Consider the following 27560-nt stretch of genomic DNA (forward strand, 5'->3'; position numbering starts at 1 on the left):
AAGAGAAAGAATATTTCTTTTTGTCTACATCAGCAAATGTAATAAATGAAATGTCTAGCTCATATAGGCTGCCTTAAGTCGTGTGTCATATGTGGAGCTAAAGTAAAATTTGGACTGGACTAGTCAACTTATTGTAAATACTACTTCATTGTAAATATAATTTGAGTTACAAGTATCCAACGATACCTTCTTCCCTCACTCACTCCAGCGCAAAATAAATCAAATTGAAAAATTTTGCATTGTCTTCAGATGGGCGTTACTAGTTTATAAAAAATGTAAAACATGTAATAAATATACAGAATCTTTCATAGTTTATTTTGCATTCATTTTTCGTATATTCTATTAACTATTACAGTAGATGTATTACTTGGGAATAAGCTTGTGACGTATTTCCCAGCGTAGGTCTGTATGGGAGTTTTCGCCTGGAATTTGGTCACGGAAATGGCTCCATTCGTTCTGATAGTACTGGTACAAGGCCACAGGATCGCTTCGCTTGTGCTTAGCCTGATTGCAAACTTTAGAAAAATCAAAATCAAAAAAACACAGGTTCTAATTCGAGTATCATACCCTGTGCTGAAAGACGGCTATTACTGCGCGGTCGAGATTTACGCAATTTAGACTGACGTGGGATCCGTGTGTCCTGGTTGGGACAAGCCTCGATTCTGGATGGTCCATTCCTTGTTTTGCTGCGACTGCGACGTGCACAGTTGCTGGAATTGGACGGCTCTTTTGATTCGTCTAACAAAAGTTTTTCCCGAAACAAGGTTGCCAGCTTCAAATTGTTGTCCGTTGCGGCTTTTCCACTGTTGAGGCGTTCCTTGTCATCATCCGAGGCTTGCTGCTTAGTTTTGTCTTTATCAATCTGTTGAGGTACATTCTCTTTTTCCCTGTCGCCCATTTTAGCACGCGAGCTTATGGTGTCGCGTTTATGAAGGCTGCTGAAATAGTCCTCCTTCGAGTTCGTCGCCAAACGTTCTTCATACTTAATAAGCCTGCGCAAGTCTGGATTGGATCAAAGAATTTATAGTTAGGACAATCAGGCTTTTGAATAATGTTAGCAATTTTTTAATGAAATGCAGTCGCTTTAATTGTATATTTTTAATTGTATATTTTTAATGTACTCTTTGATTATTTGTTTTTTACAGTTGCTTTTGGTTTTATATTCGTGTTATACATAATTTGAGCATCAAGTTGATATTGTTTAAAAACGAAATGTACTGTATGTTTTTTTCATTCTTATTTTTTTTTCTCTTTTTTTTGTATTAATCTAATCGTTCTATACTTTTGCTAATTCTAATTTATGTCTGTATTTTCGCATCGTTTCTTCATTTTCTTTATTGGGAAGTCGGCTAGGGGGCGCATCAAAGAGTACGGAATTTGTTCTAAGCTAAAATTAAACTTATCTTATCTTACGTATGTTGCTGACATTGCATTTGAAATTATGCTAATTATGTGTGTGGTTTTGGATACCTAAGTATGTCAGGGGAGTAGCTGCGTATGTGGAATTATAAAAAGTTTCGAACAATCAAGACAATGAATATGAATGTATAATAATGTACATTAGCGGGACAGAGGACGAGGAATCAGGAATCAGATGTCGTAATGACAGCTATGCTACTGTTTTTATGCTCATGGAGGGACTATGATAACCTAATGAACAATTTTCTTGAACTCTCCGTTCTTTAGAATTTACAATTTTCTCACTTAAACTAATGACGATTTTAATGACAATGATGACGACAATAAAGATGATCAGCGACGATATCGAAAGCGGCGAAAGGGCGCTCGAAGTCGCCGACATGTAACACGCACCTCCTTTTTTAGAAACTGCGATATGGCAAGCGATTTGACCGCAGCAGTAGCCGCCTCGGCGGCACAGCTGCTGGCGGCCATGGCGTTGTTGGGAGGCGCATACTTAGAGATGTCAAACTTGCGTTTGGGCGTTGTCTGCTGCAAACGCTGATGGGAGCAATGTTCTAGTGAGTCACCGGCTTGAGTGTTGCTTAAGTCCATGTCGGTTTCCAGACCGTCGGATGATACGGTAAACACATCAGAATTATCGCCCAGCTTTTCGCTTGGGGAAATGCAGCTGCCCAGACTACCGTTCAGCTGTGGCGTGCGGCGTTGCTGTTGCTGCTGCTGTTGACGAGATTGCTGCGTGTTTGGAGTGGAGGTGACAGTCAGGCAACATCCGTTAGAGGTCTGTAGTGCGAGCAAAGTCTTTTTTTGCGAATGGTTCTCATCTAAACTTTTGGCGGGTGACTCGGAGATTATCCGAATACGTTTCTCAGGCGGTTCATCAGCGAATGACTGAGCGAAATTTTGCACTGTAAGCTGTTCATGTTTTGTGAGCTCGCCACCGTAAGAGTCTTCAAACGCATCGTCATAGTCATCTTCACCATCATCTTCTTCGACATCCGCATCGGTTGCTTCTATTTCGACTTTACCATCACGTAGCTGATCAACTGAATCAGCCATTGTTTCATCATCATCATCTTCGGCTTGACTTTCATTGTCCGCACTCGCTGCAGCCTCATCGCCCGATAGGTCCCTACATCGCACTTGTTCCTCCACATCTGTGGTCGGAGGGGTCATTGCAGTAACTTCGCGAGCATGGAGTTCATTATCAGCGGTCCTTCCATTACTTCCCGACCCACCACTGCCGTCGTCGTAATTATCATCGTCTTGTTCCTTACTGATCTCTTTATCGGTCGTTGTGGTTGTGGTCGTTGTCGTCTGCTCTTCCTCAGTTTCTAAAGGTTCCTGTTTTAAATCCTGAAGCTTTTGCACTTCATGGGACTCCCTTATATTCAATTTACGGAAACTGACTCGTTCGCTGGGTTGCACTCTCGAATTTGTTATTACCGTCGCTCTACGCCGTTGAGCTCTGGGCCAACCCGTGCGATTCGATTTGAGGCATTTTCGTTTACGCTGGTAACTACAATACAAATTCATTCTACTGTTTCTCCGGCAACCAGAACGCGCAGCAGACATTTCTTCGTCATCTTCACTTCCGGCACTTGCAGCCAACAAATCGCACAGATCAAACTCACTGGTAAAACAGAAATCTGTAGGTGGGGGCGTGTGCACATCGGTAGGAAAATTAACATCCTCACAGTATCGCGCAGTTGGCTGTAAGAGCGGCAGTTGTTCCTCCGCACTAAGATCATATTCCCGGCCGGTCAGTTCCAGATATTTATCAATTTGCCAGGAGATTAGCAGTGGATTGACATATTCGATATTCGCATTCAATGTCTTCAGAGCATTTGCCTCCATTTCATATTCCAGTTGCCCCTTCTTACTAGGAAGCTTACGAACGCCAGCTACTTGGGCCATTCCCGGCGGCTGCTGTTGAGGCAGGCGCATAGCAGGCGTTGCCGCCAACTGGCGGCGCTTACGCTTGCTCAACATGACGCTTGTGGTTATCTCTCTTTCGGGAAACTGAAGTCGACTAGAATAGCTGGCAGCAGCTGCCGCTGCTGCTGCTGTCGGCCGGCGGCATCTTGCTGGCGTGGGTATTTGTGCTGGCGCTGATGATGGAGTAGGTGGCAAAGTATCATACTTGTTTTGTCCACGTCGCATACGTTTTACAGTCTCGCTTATTTCGGTGGCGAAGCGCAGTTCCTCCACTGGCGTGGCAGCTTGTGAACGCGTGTTGTGAGAAGTTAAAGTCGACGCAACTGTCGTAACTGACGCAACTGGCTCCTGCTTCAATGGCATCTTCAGCATGGGCGTAATTAAATTCGCAGGTGGTGCCGCCGACGGTTCGTCTACCTCCGAGTTTGTCTTGCTCTGTGAATCCTGTCGCTGACGTATAATACAACTTACCAAGGCCAATGTGGATGCATGCTCCCTTGGCGATTTACGTGGCGGCAGCTCAGCAATTCTCGCCAACTGCTTGTTGCGGCACGTTGCACCGCTATTTTGACTATTGCTGCAGCTGCTACTCGAGTTGCTCTGTGTGCTTGTGGCACGTACCAGCTCCACTACCTGTGTATTTTCACTGAGCGCTGCAAACTCGCGCTCCAGCAGCTCTGGTGTGCTGGCCTTGCTATCACATTTTGCTGGCAGTATAGTAGTATTCAATGTATGTTGCTGCTGCTGCTGCTGCTGTTGTTGTTGTTGTTCCTGCTGATAGCGCTGCAGCAGGTGCATTTTCTTATGCCTGTACATGGATGACGTCGTTGTAGATGTAGTGGTTGCGGCGGTTTGATTGCTGTCAGACTGTGCGGCAATTTGTTCCGTTTCCATATCTCGTTGCCGCTCCATCTTAATGGACGATTGCGGCTTTAGGTCTATTTCACGCTGTGCCTCCTGACCCCGGCACAGAGTGCAGTTGTGTGAACTTGTGCAGTCCATGGGTATGGGACCCAGTTCGTAGGGTAGCTTACAGTAGCGCGTGGATCCATAGTAACTGTAGTACTGCTCCTCGCCAGCATCCTGTCGCTGAAAAACACGATGCCATAAATCAGCGTCCGGTGACTTCTCAAATGCGTAGCGCAGCTTCTGCAATCGTTCACTCTTTCTACAATCAAAGATAAGTTCCGTTGTCAACGTTTTTTTTGTCGCTGCCGGTGGCGTCACCTGCTGTTTACACTGCTTCGCTTTGGCTAGCGTAGGCTTTTGGCTCCTGCTGCATCGTCGCGCAGGTGACTTTTTCTCTGCTGACGGCGACTCAGAGAGCTGATGTTTTTCTCCAGGGCTTCGATTAATGTTGATTGTCAACCGCGATAAGCGTCTCGCAGCGCGTTCCTCACGAGTATCAAATCGATTTAGTGTTGGCAGGGATAAGCGCAACTTTCCTTTAGCTATATAGTCCTCATCACTGCCAGAAGAGCTTGACTCATCGTTTGATTCCTCGTCCTCTGGTTCATCTGATTCCTGACGGATATCGTCCTTCTTCGCCGGTTGCTCCCCCACCCGATCCTCCAAGTTGCCACCGCGCCTCACGTTGAGCGTCGACTCTGTTCGTCGGCGTAACTGCAGTTGACTGCTGGTCGTAGCCGCTGTCACAATAGCAGTCGCCATGCGGCTACTCTTACGTGTGGCCGTAGCCTGTCGCTGGCTTAGCAGTTGCGGTTGCATCTCTGGCTGGATGGGGGCGTTCGGAAAGCGCTGTTGTTGGCCACCCCCGCCATTGCTGCTGCTGCTACCCGTTGACAGCTGGCGCTGCAGCTGCGCAAGCGCAGTCTGCATCTGTGACGGTGGGGCTGCTGCCGTGCCTTTGCGTCGTCTGCCCACGGCCGTGGCACGATTTTGCAGCTTGACAGGTGTGGTTGTTGTAGTTAAACTTGGCACCACCTCCACTTCGCTGGTACTGTCCAAACTGGGCGAGGAAATACCGTGGTGACCCCGCGCATCTGAGGTCGTTTGCCGATCGACATCTGTAGGCAGCTCGCTACTGCTGCGAGTTGTCGTTCTGGGGAACATGAAATTTTCGGCCTCACCGTTGAGCCGCTGCAGCTCAGATTGACGCACTTTCTGGAATTTAACAATTAACGAGGGCGAGTCCATTACGTTGCCAGAGACATTAGTAGCTCCGCGCCTAATACGAGGTGACGTGGCTAGAGCATCGCTAGCTTCGACCACCTTGTAGAGGGATGATGGCGGCAGCATTGCGCGAATTGGCGGCGACAAAACCGAATTCTGCGTCTTACGACGCGTCGGGTTAGAGGGAGTGGCAGCAGCTGTTGCAGCATTGTTGGCCGTCTCCTCCACGCGCTGCAACTCTGTAAGGCTACAGGGTGTCGCAATTTTCTTAACGGGTGAAGGGGTCTGCTGGTTGGGTGACGTATTTGCCGTAGCTCTGAACTTTTCCGAGGAATGCTTGCCCTTAGTTATGCGCTTCGATTTCTCACGTAACGCTGGAGACGGTCGTTGCTTGTTATTATTATTGCTGCCACTGCTAATACTTTGTTGAGCTGCATTGGAATCGGATTGATTAGGTGATTTTGTGGCAGAGGCAATAGAGTTATTGCTGAGCAGCTCATCAACTTCCATATCGCTGTTTATCTCTGCGTCAGCTTGTTCCGATTCCTTCCTTAAATATTTACGATGTTTCTGCTGTTCTCTTTTAAGAAAGCCGTTTACACTCGCCGACACTTGGATAAGCGTATCGAGGGCCACAAAGTTGTGTACGTTTTTGGCAAATAGTTCGTGCTCCTTACTTTGTAAATGTGTAGTTAACGTGTCGTATTCGATCTTGCAAATCTCGCACACACCGCACTGCTTGTCGCTGGATTCCTTTAACTCTCGACAATGTGATCGGGGACTGTCTGGCGTATGCACAGAAACTAGTGGCTTTTTGAGCGCTTGAACAACAGCGTGTTGCAAAGGCACCGCCTGTGGGTGATGCAGATCTTTATCCTGTTGACGTTGCGAAGTCCGTGAGCCTGGAGACTTACGTGTCATACTTTGAACATAGGCCTTGGTCTGTAAACGAAAGGCACTGTCTTCGCTGCTCAAATCAATTTTAGGCCACTCCTCGGGCTGTTTAAGTAGGTGATAGTATGGTCGGTGATTTCGTTTGATTGACTCGATCTTGATAAAATGACCCTTTAGGTGAATATTAGCCGATCCACCTGTCTGTGTTCCACCTAAGGTGCCAGATGCTTTCAAATACTGACGTAGCTCGGTCTGAATACGCTGAAAGAAGCGTAGGGCGTATTCTGTCTGCCAGATGGTGTACGTTGCAAGTGAAAGCCTGCTGCTACTTGGTGTATTGCAGCGATAATTTTGCTGGTTCTGTTGTGGCAGCTCAGTTTGGATTGATGTGCTCAGCTGTACAGCACGCACACGACTCAGAATGGCATCGGCACGAGTTTGCCGAGTCCTGCGCTGTAGGCCAATGCCATTATCATGGACTGTTGTGATTGGAGTATTCGGCGTTTGAGGTGAGTTAAGTGCGGGTTGTGCTAAATTGGCTCCCAGCTGACTGCGGGTGTTCTTGCGAGCATCAGTAATTGCAAGCGACGAGCCTTTTTCCTTATCGGTAATGAAATGGGTAATACTGTCGTTGAGAAAGAATTCAAGGGTGCCCCCAAGCGCCTTGATGTCCGCCTCAATGCGCTTGGCTAGCTGATGATCGCAAATATCCAAATAAAACTTAAAGTGGCAGAGTGGACGCTTGCTCTTGATGACCTTTACTTTGGAGCGCTGATGAGGATGTTGCTGAAGCTCTGGCTGGGGCTGCTGCTGAGTATTTGCTCTTGCTGTTGCGAGATTGCTTTTGCTAGCACTTTGCTTATCCGACTGTGGTTGCATACCTTTAGGCGCAAAAAAGCTGCATTTGTTGTTGTGTTGTGAATTTGGTGGACCAAGAATTAGATATAAATAAATTGAAAATGTATTAATTAATTTGAAACGCTTTAAGCCTACATATAGCAGCAGCCACCAACCAACTATCAACTATCATCATCCTTAAAAAATATATTTTACCTTTTCGTCATTATGGAATTTGTCTGTATATAACGATTCTTGTTTTTATGAGTGCAATTTAGACAAGTTGTATGATTCGTGCGTTTCTTTTCCCCAAACATATCAACAGCAGTTGAAGAGCTGTCAAGGTGTTCACATCGTTGTTAAACGAAAATAAATATTTTTTCTTAACAATGTCAATGTCGATTTCTTTATAATATGTTGAATTGTACTGCAAGAATTCTCAAGGTTTCCAAGGTGATCGAAATGGCGCTCAGTTCAGTAATTGGTTCAGTTGTTGATAAAGGACAAATTTCATGGAGTTAATTTAAAGATTGCGCGTTGCTTAACTTAATTTCATTGATTACTTCGTGTATTAATCAACACATAATTTTTATAAATAATTAACTTGCTAATTTGAGCAAAAATAAACAAAAATAATTAACTAACTATCGCATATCTTTTTGAGTTTTTGTTCAAGATGTACTTTAGATGTTTTAGAGCCTGAGCCAACTGCCAAGTCAATGGAGCTTAACAATGGAGAGGGGCGTAACGCTCTCAGTCCATATAATTGCATCAGCTGGATTTCCTCCATCAATTAATTTGCGGTAGGTCGGGGTAAGAGCCAAAAAATAGGAATATCTTTGATGTGATATAATGTTTGATATATCCGCTCATGAACGCCAAGAATTGTTTAGCTATGATAATAGCTTTGGATTCGTAGAAGCAGACATATTTAAACGAGTTGTAGCTTGGCAATCGGTGCACCTACGTTCAAAATTGTCTAAAAAGTTTACAGCTCAGTTCCTGAGCTAGACATTATTTACAGGTTTCCTTAAATAAAATTCGATCCAAGGAAAGGTGAATATGGAAGAAGAAGTAAGCGAACGGGATTTGCACCCAATTTGATAGTTAATAATATAACAGACGAACAGAAAACTAAAATTTAGAAATTGTTTTGATAACTAACTTAAACTCCTGTTTAATTAATCAACAATTGTTTAAACCCTGTCAAGAACAGCAGAGTAACGAAAAGAAACAAACTAATAAGTATCGCTACAACTCAATTGAAAACTCTTTTCGAGCTTAGTTTGGCTTTAATTCTTTTTTTTCTTTATTTATTTATATTCCCCAATTCGCACCGGTCGTCTGCATATGTTCATACAAACACAAGCATACATATATGTATACACACACACACATATATATATATATTGCATACAGCACACAACGTTTTAAAGGTATTGGTGGGCAGGGTTGGCTGCCAACCATTTCAGAGCCGCAAGTCGTCGATCGTTTTGCTAACAGAATAAAGAGCACACGTTGGCATCTTGTTTAATTTCAGCAGCTGATTCACAACGTGAATCTTTATGCCATTTTAACAGTACTAGAGACGTTTAAGACATACACAAATATTGCTACAAATCGATTACTAGGCTCTGTTGCTGATTATGAGAAGCAAAAAGTGCATAGACAAAATCGTGTATTTCTTTCATCACAGAGCAATAGGAACGCAGAAATCGAAAAACACAGAAAACGAAAAAAAAAAATACAAAATAAATAAATAAAACATAAACGAAGCAAGAAAACAGACAACGAAACGTGCACATGTATGCACAGTTGCAATGTGCGGTCAGACGCATGAAGTTGTGGATGAAGTTGCTAAACCACAGAAAATAACTACTACAAAAAAAAAAAAAAATAATAAATACATATGTACATACACATACACACGTAGCTGTGTGAATGTTTTTACATATTTCGTATGCCATGGAGACCGAAACATATTCACGCTCATTCAAATACGCACACACATGCAGCGACAGAGCGAGACGTAGCCACCACAAAATGTCTTGCTCTAAAACGCTTGCAATAGAATGTACATATGTATGTATGTATGTGCACAAATACATGGAAGAGTGTATGCATCTGGATGTATATGTATACGCTTCAAGTACACAAGAGGTCTAAACAAAAATTGTTTCGTTATTTCTGCTGTTATTTACAAATTACGAGTAATACTCGCTCAATTTTCATTATACACAGCTACGAACTTTCGTCGCCGTCGCTTGTTTCTCTTCTACTTAACGAGAAAATACGAACAAATGGTGACGAATCGTTCATAAAAATTAACGAAAACAGAAAAAAATAAACGTACTCCAACTTAAATAACACTGAAACGCTCGTTGCATTTACACACACACATAAAGACAACATGCTATGGCGGGAACTGCTGCTTTTAGTTTGTTTCTGTGAGTGGTCTTACCTTTTAAAAATTCACGTAGTTGTTCGGCAGATATATTTCTATAGCCCAATTCATTTAGGTGCTGAAGTATAGCCCGCGCATCCAATGGCAAATGTGACATTTTTCCAGCATTTACTGATCTAAATATGTAAATATGTTACTGTTTATGTTCATAAACTACACATGCACAAACACAAACGCATTCGCACACACACACACACACACACACACACACACACACACACACACACACATATACACGCACACGCACACACAGATGTACTCACAAGCATAAGCGACCACCACTATGCCAACCAAATAGCGTTTCTCTTTCTTTCTCTTGTGTTGCTTCGTTTCTTTCCTGTTCACTTTGTGTTTGTGCTTCTTTTTGAGCCCGTTTTGTGCTGCCGTTTGCTGCCGACAATCGAATTGACAAGCAAAAAAAATGTTCACTGTACCTTTTTTTGTCGCATACTTTGCGTTGAATTTATTTCTCAGATTACGTTTAAATGCTAAAATCGTTTTATTTATGGCAAATTAAAAAACTTGCAGTTGTCTGCCTCTGCTATGCTCACGACAATACAGCTAAAAATTAGCGTCGCCGTCGCGTCAAATTTTTGCTTTAGAATTTTTTAGATAACTGTAAGGCCGTACATTCTTGTCATATAGTGTACGGCGTGGTTTTATATGATAAAAAAGATTCAACTTTTGTTATTGGTATAAATATGTTCAATGATTTTATAACAACTTCCACAAATTAAGTGCACACGCAAACTCAACTAGCACAATAACTCTCAGTTCAATGATACTGTCGATAACAAATGGTATCGCTAGCGATGGCACATAGTATCGAAGAGTGCATTTTTTTAAGTATCGATAGTAATGCGTGGTAAAATATATTCGTTTTCATTGTTTACGGCTGCTTCATCGCTTTTCTGTATATCTGCGCCTGCGTCCGTTCATAATTTACTACTAGTACTTAACCCATTAAAAATGTTCCGCCACTGTAACTTATATATGCTGGGCTTGCTCGTTATAGGTGAATAACGCATTTTAATATTTGTGTGTATCCAAATGAACATGTGCACCATTTTTATTGCTTTGTCATGCACGCAGCCTCCGTTTGTCTAATATCCAACGTGGACGGCTACCGTCGCGGATATCAGCGTACGTCAACATCGACGCCAACGACGACAACGCCGCCTCCTCAAACGCCCAAGGAATATTTGGACAGCAAGTCGAGTTTCTCAACATTCGGCATTATCGCCATAATATTCACGTGCATTGTGGTCTCTCTGGCGTTCTACTATGGCATCATGTGCTATCCTCTGTTGTGCCGCGAGGATAAGAAATACCGCTTCATGGACGTGTCCACAATCACGGCAGCCACATCACGTTCGATACAGTCAATAGAAAACTACCCCGTGGACCAAAAGCATAATCATCAACTTGCCTAAATCATTGACAGATGTCTCTTGACTGCAAAGAGCATAAAAATATATGCTGGGGACAGCAGACACCATTTTATACAGGTATTTGACATCATCAGGTTGCGGCCCAAAACCAAAACCAAAACAATTCAAGTCGCGCTTCTTTCTTAAAATCTGGCGTATCTTTTGATGCGTTTAATCTCGAAATTAAAACACGATTTTGGGTAACTTTCTTTTGAGAGATCCCCTAGAATTAGCCTAAAGAAAACAATTGCTCACTGGTTGTACTTAAAACACACCTTATACTGATTTTATTCATATATAACTTTAGATTTAAATTTATACATTTAGCATAGCGGCAATTTTTAAAGATTTGATGCATTTAGTACCTTTTCTACCTTTTTACTTCCATGTAAGATAAATGTTTCATATAATCTTGGCCAATATTGTTTTTTTAGCTAAAGCCATATATTGCAACTTGCGTTTTACTTAATATTTTTAGACAAATAAATATTGCCGCCAACGCCAACATTAATTTCCAAACCACACGTTTATTGTTTATAAAAAGATTAGTGTTTATTTATTTAGTTACGCTGTGTGACTTAGTATTAGAGAAGATTAAGTTAATCGGTTGGCTAGCTGGAAAATTGAGCATGAACTGCAGTCTTGGTGAAGTGTTAATTCGGTTTAATAAGCCGCATTACAGTTCGTCCTTGACATCATCGTCCAGATCAATGTCGCTCAGATCTATGTCTTCCTCGGTAGGTAGCTGTCCGTCCTTGCCGTCCCAGGGCTCAACGCTGATGATAGTTGGTTTCTTGGCTCCACGGACGGGTGACGTATGGCCACGGCCGTAGGATATGTCGCGCAGGAACTCATTTATGCCATCCTTGGAGAAGGAGCCTTTTAGCACGGAAAACTTCATTTTCTTAAAGTTGACAACCGCCATGGCTGGATACCCGAAACCACCAACTTCCAAAGACTCCTCCAGAGCTGGCTGTTGACCGCCTTCGGCCCAGGCCCAACCCCAAAGCTTTTGCTTAAACTTCTCGCTCAAGATGCGCAAAGTGTCCAGGAACTTGTTGCGGCACTTGGCGTCGCAGTCTAGAATATGCGGCAGGACAGAGACCACGCACAAGGGTTTGCCCTCGCAAGCACTGTCGAAAGTTGATTCATCGGTAATCTCCACAAGCTCTGGCGCTGGCACATTCTCCGTGTGCTTATCGCTAGCCCAGCTGATTATCTCAGAGGCAGTCCTACCACCATTGTATTCCTCAGCATCGCTGGAGCTTTTCGAGCCGGCTGGGAAGAACTTGATGGTCGGATAGCCACGTACATTATACTCGGCCGCCTTGCTTTGATGTGCCGTCGCGTCAAGAGCGCCCAGCTTGACCTTGCCCTTTAACTCCTTGGCAGCCTTGGCCCACTCAGGCGCAAGATTCTTGCAGTGACCGCACCAGGGCGCAAAGAACTCCACCAGCCAAATATCTTCGGAATTCAGCACAAGTTTGTCAAAGTTGTCTTCGGTTAGTTCGATGACATCACTATCGGAACTGGAAGAGCGGCTCTTGCTGCTGCTGTCCCCGCCTCCGAAAGCGGCCTGAACCTTCTTCTTGGCCTCAGCCAGAGCGGCCTCTGCAATCGCTTTAGCTGTGCGTTGTCCATTGTAATCGGTAGGCGATTGTTTATTGGCGCCGAAGATTTTGATCGTGGGAAAGCCACGTACATTATATTTACCACCAAGTTCGGAATGCTGATCGGCATTGACCGAACCCACCTTAATTACGCCTTTAAGCGCTTCGGCCAGCTTCTTGTATTCGGGCACCAGGCTCTGGCAGTGTCCGCACCAAGGCGCATAGAATTCGACAACCCATATGGCGTTGTCCTGGACAACCTCGCGATTGAAGTTCGATGGTGTCAGCTCCACAACGTTATCGGAAGGTGAATAAAACGCGTTGGCGCTGCCGGAAACGAGCAACAAAATGCTCGCAGCTGTGTGGGCGTATGGGATATTCATTTTGGTAAGTTTAAGTAAAGATTACATATACATATAGTTTCGATTGGGGTAGTTACTTACACGCATATAACAATTGAATCATTTTTGTTTTTCGATGAGCTGGTTTATTTATTTTTTTTTAACTTAGCTTCTTTAAATTGTTTGCAGAAACGTAAAGTGCAATCGCCGACTTACACGTCACTCGCTTGCGGGTGTATTAAGTGAGATTTAGCCAACACTAACATTTATATACAGCTGTGGGCACCCAAAAACGTAAGCATTTTTTTAATAACATGGCGCGTCCTGTTGGCAAAAGAACTGACGTGTTTACAGTGCCACTTGAGTAAATGATGTGGTCTGTAGTAAACACCTCGGTTTTTAAGTTTTGTTTAATGCACCAGCTAAAACGTGTTAAATCTGCAACATTACTTAATTTTTTGGTATTTGGGTTAAACAGCAAAGCGCAAGTTAGTTTTTTTAACTATAATATTATATATATCGAATCTTACACTACAAAAAAGATTTCTTTTTGACTTTCGTTTGTAAAGTATTTTTGACATCTTTTGAATTTCATCATTATTTTTATTCGCATAAATGGCGTGCGCTGAATAGTGCACTTGACCATGCTTGCTAACTTTGTTCATTTTTAATAATATATTAATGTTTATATAAGACTGAGACTAGAAAACACAGTTCGTTTGGAGATATTCCATTAGACACTGTCTATAAATATGCATTTCAATATTTAAAGTAAAGTATCATGCCGCTGCAAACGAAAGAGAAAATAGCTTGCATTTTGCTTGATCTGGCAGCGCTTGTTTTTGCTGGCTGACAATTAACTGGCTGGTATAGAACACCGCGCGGTTAGTTGACTTAGGTTAAAGCATGCACACTTATACAAGCCAAGTTCTTTTTGCGGCATTTCAGTTAGTTAATTTCATGTGTCCAGTTAGAGGTCTCATATATTTTACTCGCAGATTGCTTTATGCGCCTGTCGCACCAATTACGTGCCAACCCCCAACTTGCCCGCACAGAATTGTCTGGTGTCGGTCTGCGTGTGCGTATGAGATAAAATATGTGGTCAATTTCACTTAATAGCGACTTAGTAGTAGTGTTGCCAAGATTTATGTGACGTTAATATTGCGTGCATAGAACATTGAAATTGCCGGTGACTGTGATTTCTGTGCAAGCATCTGTCAACTCTGCTGTGTTTTGATTTCTTGTGTGAAGGGTTAATTGACGTAGGTTATTCTATTTTTTTTTCTTTTTTTTTATTTTTATGATTATTGAACCTTAATGCACATCGAATGGCACACTGTACTCAAATACAGATTTAATGCCAGAAAGTCATAAATTGCAAAACAAAGAGAGCGGTCCTAAGCTCTTTAGGCCGCTCGCCCAGCCACACATACATATGTGTGAGTGTATGTGCGTACACGTAAGATACATTTGCGTTGCATTTTTCTAAGCATAAAAACCAAAAAATTTGTATGTTTATATGCATGTAGATATGGGTGAACGGTACCCCACACACATTATCAACATACTTTAGCCAATGCTTATGCCCAGCGGAGCAATTTCTTTATTGATACTCATCGCTGGGGGACTGAGAGGGTGAAATTGAATAACCAAGAGTAACCCCTTACTGGAGACGAGTCTGGAGACTTGTCAAACAAACACCTTTGTATTGAATATGTACAATGTGGATATGCGACTGTCGCTGACATTATGCTGTCGCAAGGCGTGTTCCGTTTTATCACCAAATGCCATTTTGCGATGTGTCATATTTACTTTGCGGATTTGCCCATTATTCACTTGACGACGCTCCGTTCGAGTGTTTTTGCGGCTTAGTTTAAAGTTGATTTTTTGACACGCTTCTTATTTCTTCCCCTCTTTTTTTTTTATTTTTTGCGATTTCTTACCATGATGCTTTGCAAATTTTGCGTTATCTATTTTTCTATATCATTGAGCTGCCTTTTATGGGATTTTCTGGGTCTGGCTTCTGGTTGGGTTAGATTAACTTGGACCGAGATCTTTCTCACTCTCTCTCCCTCTTTGGGGTTGTCTGTGTGGATATTTTTGAGTTGATTTGGCGTTGACTTCCCATCAGTCAGTCGGTTGTGCAAATATAAAAAATACATATTTACGAAGATAAGCATATTTCGATAAGAGGGTATCAATGATTCAAGTTTACGACAAACATATTCCATGAACAGTATATTAAAATTATATTCGAGAGCACTCATTTTCATACCCTAAACTCATTAACAAGGGAAAAGATTTTATATATATATATTGTGAAAACGTATTTAACAGATAGGGACTCTTGACCGAGACAACCTTATGAATGTATCGATCATATGATCGGCCAATCATATTTTTCGAGGTCTCCCAAAATTTCTGCTTTCGATTTTTATCGAACTTGTAGTGGACTGGCACTAGGAGGACCTAAGTTTTAAATTAAGAGTTACTTACTTTTGCAGATAACAAATATACCCCTCTTACTCATTTTCATAGATTCAGGGTATAAGTATGCTTGGGAAGGGCTATTCGATGGTAGTCTAGAGTTATGTCCCAATGTATAGTCCAATTCGATAGAGCTATTATACATTTTTAATATTTTGGTTGGGTAAAAAGTTGGGGACTAAGGTGTTATAGGTACAAGATTTTTGTTTAATCCGAATTGAATTTATCGTAATAACTCTTAAATCCAAAGAAAAAGTGGAAAATAGGAAGATTTTTCCAACAAACTTCAAACACATTTCAGAAAATCCACTTCTCCCAAGAATTTGAATATTTAATGAAATTAACAAGGCTAAGAATATTCAAATGTAAATATTGTAAGCGAGGACAATATTCACAGCTAGTTCCAACTATTATTGTGAAAATTACATATTTACCAAGCTCTATTTTAAATTTTGATTTAAACAGCGTGGAAAATAAAACGTGATTAAACATAATTTTAGCCAAAGGTGAAGAAAGAGTAAAACTATTAGCCCAGCTATTTACTATTTTGCCGGTTAGCAAAGCTTGTAATTTTCTTATGAAAAGTGAATTTTATGCAAAATATGTTAAATAAACGATCCTCAAACACCACATAATCAGCCAAAGGGCAGGGCGATAACAATGCCAGCAAATAACCGAAAAGGGGCAAAACGACATCAACGCCTGTGGAAGGTTTTTAATTGCCTTGCAAGATGTGGTGTATATTTTTGGGACCAGCTCCGTGTGTTAGGGCTTGAGATGCCTGCAAAGATAATAAGATTGTAAACTATGAAGAGGAAAATTGGGGGTGTCCAAGTTGGGTTGGGTTTCATCGTATGTCTCAAGTGTGTGTGTGTGTGTGTGCTGTGTCCACTCTGAATCCTTGTTTATCCTTAATGCCTATGTCGTCTCCATTTAGACGTGTTGCCGTTTTAATGCCATATCAGCTACTTTACGACAACGAAGTTCTTTTACCAGAAACTGGCGACAACTTCTGTCTAAGACAATTTCAGAAAACGCCACATCATTACAATTTTAATTGGGTAACTTTCTTGTGCACGAGGTTTTTTCTTACTCTAGATGAAAGTCATTGTTTCTCTATTGATGTACATAAATGTATGCAATATGTATCCATATTGGGAATTGGGCGCGTGATACGACGTACTCGTGTCGGAAAACAGATTTTGTATTATTTTATAATACTAAATATGATATGATATATGCAGCATACGTTATAAGAAAGCAAACTTTTACGATTTTTAAAGGCGTGTAAACGTTTTTAAAATTTTACATAATTATATAGTGGCAAATTCTGATTAATATGTCCTGATCCCTTAAATATATTATAAAAATGATTGTAAGCTGAAGACAGCTTTTTTGTTCTAGTCAATAAGAACATGACTCAAAAATATACTTGGGTTTCTGGATTGTTTCGTGCATGTCTTTCAAGGCGTATGTTGCAAGTTGACTTTATAGTCAGAATGCCCTGTCTATAGCTGGCATTGTGACTTAGCCTTTTCTGCTGACGTTAACTGAAAAATAATGTGATATTTTCAATTAAAGTTTTTAATGGCTACCTGAATGTAAGGGTAATGGTTGGGAAGCCCTTAAGCAAGGCCTCTATTTTAATTGGCTTTCGATTGAGTTTTATGGCAATTTGTATGGGGATTGCTGAAATTTGCTTTTATCCGATTTATTCACTGTCCGTAAGGAGACTCAAATAATAATAATCATAATTTTCTGCATTCTATAATACGAAGGGTGTATAAATGTACGTATGCACATGTATATGCAATTTCTAATTTCTTTTACGAAAATATGTCTTTTTGGGTTCAGAGGGTTCATGGTATCTACTTCTGACTAGACCGATTTTCCCCGATCTGTTTTCAGATGATTTTTAAGACTACTTCAGGTATCATAACACGCATTCAGTCATAGATGCACAAGTGTTATATATGTATGTCAAGCTGCACCTCATATCCACTGAAAGTTCTTTATTCAGTGACTTTGATATAGTCAAACCCTTGTCCCAGCCAGACCCGGTTGGTATACCGTCTTTTAAAATTAGAAACTGTGCGGCAGCCCATAGTTGATCCTTTTGAAAACCTTACGTTGACAAACATAATGCTATAATATGCTACGAAAGCTATTTATACTATCTACTGTAATATATTAAAGTTATGTGTCGCTCTCTGGTTTGCAACGAAATGGCATTGTTTGTTTGAATTACAGACAGAATTTTTAAATTCAGATAGGTATCGCTATCAGATTTAATTTCTCTCCAAGAAAATCGCCTCTGAAAGTTTATTGTTTCCTTCTCACACAGTTAAAAATAATTTACAGCAAACAAAAAGCAAACTTAATTATTTTATAAAAATATTTTTGTGCGTCAAAAGAGAATTTTTCAATTTTTCGCTCCCCTCAATTCCCAAACAGTCCTTTTATTCGATGCTTCGTCGATATTAAATAAAAACAACAAAGAACATCTATCTTTGCGTTGTCGAGCAATGAATACCCTTGCGGACACATAACGAATGCTGTTTCGATTTATTATTTCCATGGTAGATGTGTGCATATCTAACTTGGTAAAAGAAATTTAGAATACTCATCCCAATTGTGTGAGTTTGGTTTTTACAATTAAACATTTTTATGAACCTAGCAAAAAGTAAATTTCCAATTTTCATTTTCACAAACTGACTATATTGACGCTGACTTTGATATTGATCAAAGATGTATTTGTATACTCTATACAAACGGCCTGTATAAATGCGTAACAAAAGTATAATATTCTCGGAAAGGGTAATGTAGCAAAACGCCTCACTGCTGCTCTTCTTTCTTTCTTTCTTATTTGCTGCTTGTGCCGAATACCTGTATAGCAGCTGAGTACGTGGTAAGTACTTTTTTCCCTCCCTTTGTTTTCGTTTGGCGCGCAGTCGACAATTTTTTCTTAAAATATTTCCTGGGCAAAATCAGCTTAGGGGCTCATTATCCTTCAACGTTCATTCATGTAATTTTTAATTAATTTTCAGCGCCACAAAATCGAAACAAAGAGAAAACAAATTAATATACAAAGAATTGTGAAACCGTATATGAAATGGCTGCGGGTATGGACTGCCATTAACATTCGCACGCTTTTGGCTATATGTGGCTAAAGTATCCCCTTTGCTTCTTTTTGTTTTACTTTTAATGAACAGTCAAAAAAAAAAAAACAAGCTATTTCCCTCCACAAATGCTGCTTGCACTCGCAGGCTCCTCCCAGGCACTCTGTTTCCAGTCCAATTGAACACAACACAAGTAATTTTTAATGAATTAATAAGCACACTTTCTGTCCCTGTTCAATGGCTTGTATGTGAGATGATGATAACAGTTTTATAAAATAATATAGTTGGAGGAAATTTTCATGCAACCAATATTTTTTGTCCTTTTCGCATAAGGAAACGCGTAAATTGATTTGTTTGTTTTATTTTTGTTACATTTTTTTTTTTATCAGTGCCCATTTTACTTCTACCTCCTGCTACTACTGTCTGGCTCGTGCTCTTTTATGCTTAATTAAATATTCATCAAACACACAATGGAAAACTTTTAAATACTCATCAAGTTGTGGCTTCCTCCTAAGATACACACAAGGAGCATCTGTCTCTGCTTCGCAACCGTGCTCCCCTGGTCTCGTTTCGTTACCCTTATGGCAAGTTCGCACTAATCAATATCAACAAATCACCGTTTACTTTGTATTTTAAATCCATGTCCACCCTCTGTCTTTGGCCTCACCCGCTGCCTCTATGCATATAGCTGGAATTCCCCTATGGAACATTAAAATCTCGTTTATGCACAGAAAACTATAAACCTTAGAAGGAAATCTCAACCCTTTTGTTACACATTTCTTGTTTTGTTTATCGACTTTGTGCGTGCAACAATATGAGCAACAACATCAACAGGGCTCAGGTCGAGAGTGCGCGACAAGGGATACTCTGAACCTTATTCAAAAGTTTCAAACACTATTCCTACAATAATCTTATTTTAACTTCATACCATACATGCTGTATCCCGCACCACCCCTAAAAATGGGCCCAAATATTAATTGACTTACTACGGCTACGGGATTGGCACTAAATTTTGATTGATTTGAATGAGAACATTCGAGTTTAAGATACAAAACTAAAAGAAACATAGCATATTTACGAACATGGAAACATTTTCATGCAGTTTGTTAACATATTGAAAAAGAAAATATTAAATGATGTTGCTTTCTGCCTATGGAACATAAATCAGTTTCAACAAACGCACTAACAGAAAATTTAATTCTGTTTGCAAATTAGATACAACTAAATAAAATTTTGAAATCAACTGTTCAAGAACTCGTTGTTTAGAGCAAAGAGGGAGATAATATTACCATATTTCTTGCTTAAATCTGTAAGCATTTCTGGTTAGTCAAAAATTTGACATTAACTGATATTTATTTTTGGTCGACAGTACCAGCAAAAAGAGTTCAGCAATAAAAATATTATTACCGGATATCGACAGCTTCCAAAATCAGATTATGCAGCTTCTAATAGGTAATACGTTTCACGGATCTCAGTCAATACGATGCGCAACCTCCAATCAACAGCTCTAGCTAATTTTAGTACTGCTGCCAACCAAAACGAATCTTCCATAAAACCCCTTTAAGAGAACACTGCTATCATTGCCCTGAATACAATTAACTAGCTGTAACGCCCATACATTAGGCAGCGCGAGGAATGCATAAATGGGAAAACAAAGGCAAAGGCTTTTTGATGTCACTCTGCTGGCGGGTGCTCCACTACTCTAGTATCGTACATCAAACGCGGTCCTCGTCATCATATGTGACATATTTGAAGGCAGATAAGCATAACTCACGGTATGTGCGGCTCGACAATAATTACACTAATGCATTTACGGGCAAATGGAATGCTTTAATGAATTTATGTTTCGAGTGCCAAATAGGGTGAAATGTAAAGTCGAGGTAAAATCATACCAATATATATGTTATATTATTTTTGGTATTAGGACTAAAATAGAACGACCTACAGTACCTTAAACAAGGTGATTGAACTGTATAGATTTGGTGCCTCTAACCAACTAAGAATAGCCGTACATACCCAATGCACAAACACGAAAGGAGTTTTTTCATTTTTTTTTTTAATTTTGGGTACACCACGGGGGGTTGTCGAACATTGAAATTTATTTTGATCTGCGTGTGCTATAGTAGTACCTACATACCATACTTGGTGCCCTTGGCTCTTCTCATATTCGAAATATGCTTGGTCTGAATACCAAAAGTTATTAATTTCATAAAAAGTGGAAGTGGACTAGTTGAATGAGCATGACTTATCGCATTTGGCTTTTCTTACCTATTTGTATATAATCCGCAAAATGAATGAAGATGATTTTTGTAGTTTGCACGACTCCTTTCTGGATCGATCTTTAGTGAAGATTATAAGGTCAATTTCTGATTTGGTCACAGGCAACATATTTTGGGATCCATCTTTAGAGTAGCTCACGTCTACACGCAAGCCATAAAAATCGATGTCTCTGTCAGTTTCGAGAAAATCGTTATCTTTCCAAGTCTAAGAGTCAAATTTTAAATGTAGCTCGTGAGCAAATCAGTAAAGTCAATATGGCTTAACTAATTTGGCGGATGGCCAGTTTTAACCTGTTATTGGACGGCGATCGAGTATTACGTATTCGGCTGTACCGGACTGCAACATTGATACTTGTCTCACTTTATAAGCGAGTGTCGAAAAAGTACATATGTAAATAGTGCGATTTACATTTCAATGGGGTGTTACGTGGCTCGAGTTTGTCAAGAGGAAGCGTTGTTAATCTCAAATGACCTAGAACTTGAACTGTTTTGTCCGATTTTCAATGTAGCAAAGCTAACGAGGTCGCCAATGCTTTTGTGATGTTTAGCGTTGTGCATCAATAATCGATTAGAATATGTGGGTTTATATGTTATACCCTGTACTCATTGCCAGGGATGTATTCCTACATCTTATTATTTATATTTTCGATCAGCATTAGCAGGCAATGATGTCCATCTGTCCACTAGCTCGTTTTTCTCTGACATTTAATTAAAATTCTCTCTATAAGACATCGAATTTGCCGTATAGACAGAGATAGAGAAATTAAAATACGTATCTAGTTTTGGGTTGTGACCACGACTTCTAATAAATAAGTATAATATAGTACAAAAATTACTGATTCCCGAAAAAGAGCAAACATAATACTATGCCTTTAGGGGAGTTTTTAAAATCGTCTTCTAATGGAATAGAAAGATAAGATAACATCATAAAACTGAATGCATCTTATTACAATTTTGTTTGGTTTGAAATTCGAGAGATTTAAAACATTAGAAAATAAGACAGGGCAGCAGACTTGTTTCACTCGAAGCTTCAAAAATAAACCGACATTGAGCGGCGATGTCACCAAAGCTGCGACAGATCGCTGACGACATTGTCTATTCTCTCTGCGCATCTAAAAACGGCTATAAAAGCAGTGTATTCATGCTTCCGATATCAGTGGGCGCAATGAACCTGGCCTCGCTCTACCAACGCGCCAACAAGGTGCAGCGTCACGATGCGAAGCTCATATTGGATGAGTACGCCACCATTCTTCAGTGGCGATCCGATGGGCAGGATAGTTTGTTGGATGTTGGGTCAGGACCAGGAAATGTGCTAATGGACTTTGTGCACCCACTTCTACCGAAAAGCTATGAGATGCTAGTTGGCACTGATATCTCAAAAAAGATGGTGGGTTATGCGAACAAATTATACGAGCGTTACGCACGAACACAGTTTCAAGTGCTGGACATTGGCTGTGAACAATTGCCTGATCAGCTCAAGGGCCGATTTGATCACGTCACATCATTTTACTGCTTGCATTGGGTACAAAATCTGCAGACCGCTTTGCATAACATTTACAATCTGCTGCGAAATGAAGGTGGCGATTGCTTACTTGTCTTTCTGGCCACAAATCCAGTTTATGAAGTATACAAGGTGCTGCAAACTGATAGAAAATGGGCTGGTTTTATGCAAGATGTGGAACAGTTCATTTCCCCCTTGCATTATAGCGACGATCCTGTCAAACACTTCGATAAACTCTTAACCGAAGCCGGCTTCGTTTATCGCAATGTCGAGCTGCGAAGCGAGGTTTTTGTCTACGAAGGTGTGCGCACATTAAAAGGTGAGACTGGTACCCTTCCGTTTGATTTAAATATTTTAAAAAAATTTACTTACTTCTTTAGACAATGTTAAGGCCGTTTGCCCTTTTCTGGAGCGTATTCCAACGTCCTTGCACGAGGAGTTCCTGGATGATTTTGTTGACATTGTTATCTCTATGAACCTTAAAGAAGATCAGAAAATCGATTGCGAAAAAGATCGGTTAGAAGATCGCTTTATATCGCCTTATAAACTAGTCGTTGCCTATGCCCGCAAGTCGCCAGAGTTTATACGCAATGTGTTTAGCGAGACTTCTAATACAAAAGGTGTTAAATAAAAAGACATTAGATGGGAGGGCAGAATAGAAGAGGATAGGTAGCTTGATCAATGTAAGTATGTATGTAGTAGCTAAAAATAAACTATTAATATTATAGAATTTTCAACATATTGTTTGACATTTTCATACTGTGCATCCACTGCAAAAGGCTAAAAAGGGTATTACGTTTTTGTTGCCGCTTTTCGATAACTTTCCCCGTTTCTGAGCAATCGTTAATCGTCAAAAAAATCGTGTAGGTCCGACTCGTCTAATGATGCGGATCAAGATTTATAGCCACTCTATCCATTTTGGTAGAAAAAGGTTAAGAGTATCGCCTTGTCGGCCACTCCTGACCAGAGCACTTCTTCCTTTCTTCCTTTTCCTTTCCGTAACCGTCACATTAATAAAATGTTCAAGATTCGGAGTCAGGTTGATTATCTAATCGCTGTTTGTATTTTAAGTAATGCCTGTTTTTGACATACTAATTATTGAAAAGAATTCCCTCACACCCAACTACTACGCTAATTTTTGCTGCCAGCGTGACTTCCACGTGATATGAGCTCTCAAAAATGTTGCAACAGAGGCAGCAGCCAACAGTTCGTGCCACTCAGGCGCTATGAGAGCTGAGGCTGTAAAAGGGTTGAAATCCTGTTACTCTTGGATATCATACAATATAGAATTTAGCAGTTATAATTATCCGCTACCTGAAGCTGAACACGGCAACAATTTTAATTGTTTTTCGGGCAAAAATGTACGTATGCAACGTTGTCGGCGGAATTTTCAAATGAGTTATTAACGCGACGGCGGCAAAATGTTGATCCAACAAATGCGCATCATGTCATTTATCATGGAGAGGAAGGCGTGAGGCAACAGCAAGCGGCACCATAACATTTAGAGTTTAGGAGTTGGACAGCTTCGAGGCAAGGCCTGCCGGTTTTATCAATTTTGTTGGGTCCCTTTGGTGGTGGGTTAGAAGTAGTAAATGTTTGTCTTAATCTTTGATTTTTGTTGCTGTTCTGTTCTGGCAAATGTAAACGACAGGAATTAATTTAGACAAATGATTTCTCAAGTGGAAAGCTTCAGCCACAGTTTTAGACGATTTGCCGGCTGTCAGTTGTGCCCCATCGCTATTTTTTGGGATGTGCGAAGCGTTTGGGCGTGGCATGCGATTTGTGATACCCCATACAACATCTTCCGGAACCCCACTCAAAATTGTTTTCGCAAACACAAATTTTCGTATTGAAATTTGATTTATTTGTTAATTTGTTTGTAATGAATTTTCCGTTTGCTTCGCTGCGTGCACTGGTGAAGAGCCTGAGGGAAATGCCAGCGAGCAGTGGGAGCAGCTTGGTTGGGCGTCGTTTAATTGCCCGACCGTGGTGGAGACTGTGCTTGGCATTTGGTTTCTCTTGCATCATTTGTTCGGCTAATTCGGTTGGCTTAAAGACGAATGAGTTCTATTCACAACCAAATTCTTATACGTTGATTATTTAAAATAACAATTTAAAATTGAACTTTTGACCCAACGAAATTTTTTCGTCTTTCAATGGATATTGTTGTCATTAGTCATAGGACATTTCCTTGAATATAGTTATTATTAGCTTAATGCATGTGGTTCTATCCAAATTAAATATCCAGCTGTGTTACGGTGCCATTCTTGTGTAGGAAATAAGAATTTTAATAAATAATATTGCAATATGGTGAAATATGCAGCGCATTTTTTTGCTACTTTGCTTACCTTTTTTTATTCGGCCGGGCCAATAATAAAATTTTGAAAGGGTTTGCCATACCCGCCCTCCGCTTATGAATTTTTCAACTAATTTTTCTTTTAAAAGTAAAAAACATGTTATGCTAAGCTAATTATGCACAACGTTTTTAACCCGGACTCGCGGGAAAGCAAAGAAAATCCTTTTTCATTTTGGCCACTTCATTACGTTTGCTTTGCTCGGCTTTGGTTTATTTTAATTTCATTTTATGATTTAACTTTACACCTGCGTGCAGCATGACAGACGAAATGGGGGCAAAATGGGACAACGAAAACAATACCGGAAATAGCAAGGACGACGCGATCACTGCAGCACTTCATTTAAAAATCCAAGTCCTGGCCGAGGCACTTAAGTGCTTTTCACTCCTTTTCATTTTTGGCATGCCAGGTTTGAGACTATTACTTTTGCCTAAAATAATTTGAAACATTTTTGATGACGTCAACAACGACAATGTGAGATGGGCCCAAAGGGACGGCAGTAATACGAGGCATGCCGGGTCAACGGGTTACGTTGGGTTGCCTGCGAAAATCTTCGTGTAATCGGATAAGGTAATTGGAGGCTTTGTCTAGACATTAAGTGTACATAGTAAATTTGTTTTTCAAGTTGTTCGAACCGTGAGGGCGTAGCCAATGCTTGATGCACAGTGGGGAAACCAAACCATTTTGTATGCGACAATTTATATTGCATATGCATTATATATTTTATAAAATGTTTTAGCCACAATATATAGTATTGTAATTTGGCACGAAACGTGCAATGCACTTGCACATGCTTAAGATACCTCTAACCTTCCAAAAAGTGCACTGCCAATCCTTTTATTTTCTACATTGTATAAATGTTAAACTCAGTTCAGCTATCAGATGGCAGATCCAGCAGAGGGAGAGTATTCGGGCAAAAGTTCTCCTTCTTAGCCTCCCGACGGAACGGAAAAGTTATTTCTAATTTTTCTTTAGTATTCTACTACGAATATTAATAATAATAATCGATGAGTTACTTAGATATTGATTATGGCCTGAACTGTAGTATTACGTATCCACAGTGCTCACTCGGCAACAGTTACATCTTCGCTCTTTAATGAGTAGTTGAGTGAAAGAGCCCTTTGCCTATTTCTGGCATAAAGTTTTTGGCAACATATGTTCGTATATACGTGCAGGACCTTTTTGGTACAGCAACGACAACAACGGTGGCTTTTAATAAATCGATTTTAATCATATTTTCATCTCTTGAGAAATTTAATAGTTTTTTACAATAACATTTTATGCGGCCTTTCTTCGTTCAGTTACGATCCCCACACACCGTCTGACTCCAAAAACTAGTAGAGCAGCCAACTAAAATAATAATAACAGCAACAAATTTGCCACAGCAACAACACTGAAAATAACTCTAGTCGGTAGTGCCTGACTAGGAGATACCATGAGCCTAGCTTCCTTCTATACAAATTCCAAAATGCCTTGTATTATGGGAAACGCTTTCTTGCTTAACTTTATAACATGAAACACAAAAGTTTGTAAAAATGTGAATAATCTGAATCTTCCTCATATAAGTTTAAAGAAATGCTTAAATACTTTTGTCTTAAAACGATTAATATTATGCAAAAGACGGAAAATCGCATAAACTACTTCGGTTCAGGTCTCGCGTTCCTGCCTAATACATAGATATTCGCAAAAACATCATACCCTTCGTACCCGTTTTCAATGGGGTCAGGGTATAACAATAACTGTAAGCTCGTTGGTTTAAGTCCAAACAAAGAAACTGTAAAGTTTACGGGTCACACGATGCATGCTCCCATGACTCCATAGCACTATGATGACGACGATGGCGTCGTCTATGCAGCTTCCTGTGCATGGCAATAAAATTACTTTGGCCCAAAGTATGGTACAATTTTCATACCATGACAATGGTGGCTTATGCTGCAAATAGTTTGCACGCCCTCGGAGCTGAGTTCCATGCTGCACAAAACATCATAATTAATGCAAAGCTGGCCAATGTATGCAACACCTGCGGTTTGTTTAAAAAGACCGCAAGAATTCCCAAACTGTAGCGAGTGCTTGGCACCCATTTCAGTGGACGGCCTCCGATCCGTAACGGTGTTTTAGTTATTGGCATTATTTTCCAAGTCGCTGACATTTTATGTTTATTTAATTGCAACAATTTTGTGAACAGCCGTTTCTGTCAGCCCCCAAGCTTGCCTGCGGGTCTGCTGCCTCGTTTTGTGGGTAAGTCCAATCAAATTTCAATTTAATTTCAATTTGGCATTCAATACGCTTCACTTTTCGATTTCAATGCTTTGCCGCTGGCATAAAATTGACTTGAATTTTATGGCATATTTTGCGGTCAACTGGACAACTGCTTTCATTGCCAGGCCGTGGTCTGTGTCATTCCCCATCCTATTGAAAGCAGAAAAGGCCATGACGATATGCCATATTCCCGAGTTGTTCTGTCTCTGCAAACGTTTGTGGTTTGCTACTTATAATTACACAGTAATTTTTCTAATTGCCTATGTCAATTGTTTTTAAGCATGTGTTGAATTGTAATCAGCTACTTAATGGATGCTTCTGTTTCTATAGCTGGCAAATGAGCTTGCTTCTTGTTATCGAATTTATAAACAAAAAGGGCACTTGCGGTTTCATACTCAGAGCTTACCCTGACAGTTGGTTAGCCAACAACATTGAGTTGTTAGCCTTTACATGGCAATTTCTTTCGGATGAAACAGGTGACACATACGAGGGCGT

General features: G+C 40.4%; 5 protein-coding genes and 1 long non-coding RNA gene across 7 annotated transcripts in view; 3 read left to right on the plus strand and 3 right to left on the minus strand.

Annotated features, from left to right (window-relative positions):
• Nucleotides 1-363: 363 nt before the first annotated feature.
• On the minus strand, nucleotides 364-898 carry Hyls1 (Hyls1 centriolar and ciliogenesis associated). Its single transcript, XM_032438481.1, has 2 exons — nucleotides 568-898; nucleotides 364-515 (listed from the first exon to the last, which is right to left on the minus strand). Exons 1-2 carry the CDS (start codon nucleotides 896-898, stop codon nucleotides 364-366), a joined length of 483 nt encoding a protein of 160 aa, XP_032294372.1.
• Nucleotides 761-10456, minus strand: chif (DBF4-CDC7 kinase regulatory subunit chiffon). Its single transcript, XM_002052226.4, has 4 exons — nucleotides 9949-10456; nucleotides 9683-9801; nucleotides 1813-7282; nucleotides 761-1002 (listed from the first exon to the last, which is right to left on the minus strand). The coding sequence occupies exons 3-4, from the start codon at nucleotides 7261-7263 to the stop codon at nucleotides 913-915; spliced, it is 5541 nt and encodes a 1846-aa protein (XP_002052262.3). The 5' UTR covers nucleotides 7264-7282; nucleotides 9683-9801; nucleotides 9949-10456; the 3' UTR covers nucleotides 761-912.
• An 85-nt stretch (nucleotides 10457-10541) lies between these two features.
• LOC6627864 (uncharacterized) lies at nucleotides 10542-11634 on the plus strand. The gene is made up of 2 exons (XM_002052225.4): nucleotides 10542-10700; nucleotides 10778-11634. Exons 1-2 carry the CDS (start codon nucleotides 10544-10546, stop codon nucleotides 11116-11118), a joined length of 498 nt encoding a protein of 165 aa, XP_002052261.4. The 5' UTR covers nucleotides 10542-10543; the 3' UTR covers nucleotides 11119-11634.
• Nucleotides 11635-11641: 7 nt separating this feature from the next.
• On the minus strand, nucleotides 11642-13325 carry CaBP1 (Protein disulfide-isomerase A6 homolog CaBP1). Its single transcript, XM_002052224.4, has 2 exons — nucleotides 13169-13325; nucleotides 11642-13083 (listed from the first exon to the last, which is right to left on the minus strand). Exons 1-2 carry the CDS (start codon nucleotides 13188-13190, stop codon nucleotides 11792-11794), a joined length of 1314 nt encoding a protein of 437 aa, XP_002052260.2. The 5' UTR covers nucleotides 13191-13325; the 3' UTR covers nucleotides 11642-11791.
• The window catches only part of LOC138911246 (uncharacterized), a 144205-nt gene continuing 129639 nt past the window's right edge, over nucleotides 12995-27560 (plus strand). Inside the window, exon 1 of one of the 2 annotated variants that reach the window (XR_011416682.1) lies at nucleotides 12995-13112. This is a non-coding gene — a long non-coding RNA (uncharacterized lncRNA). Of the gene's footprint in view, nucleotides 13113-13411; nucleotides 13555-27560 lie in introns of those variants that run through there. The other variant, XR_011416681.1, reaches the window with a different exon arrangement.
• jhamt (juvenile hormone acid methyltransferase) lies at nucleotides 22096-23182 on the plus strand. The gene is made up of 2 exons (XM_002052223.4): nucleotides 22096-22771; nucleotides 22833-23182. Exons 1-2 carry the CDS (start codon nucleotides 22117-22119, stop codon nucleotides 23081-23083), a joined length of 906 nt encoding a protein of 301 aa, XP_002052259.1. The 5' UTR covers nucleotides 22096-22116; the 3' UTR covers nucleotides 23084-23182.

This window comes from Drosophila virilis, chromosome 4, assembly GCF_030788295.1.
Source record: "Drosophila virilis strain 15010-1051.87 chromosome 4, Dvir_AGI_RSII-ME, whole genome shotgun sequence".
NCBI classification, from domain to species: domain Eukaryota; kingdom Metazoa; phylum Arthropoda; class Insecta; order Diptera; family Drosophilidae; genus Drosophila; species Drosophila virilis.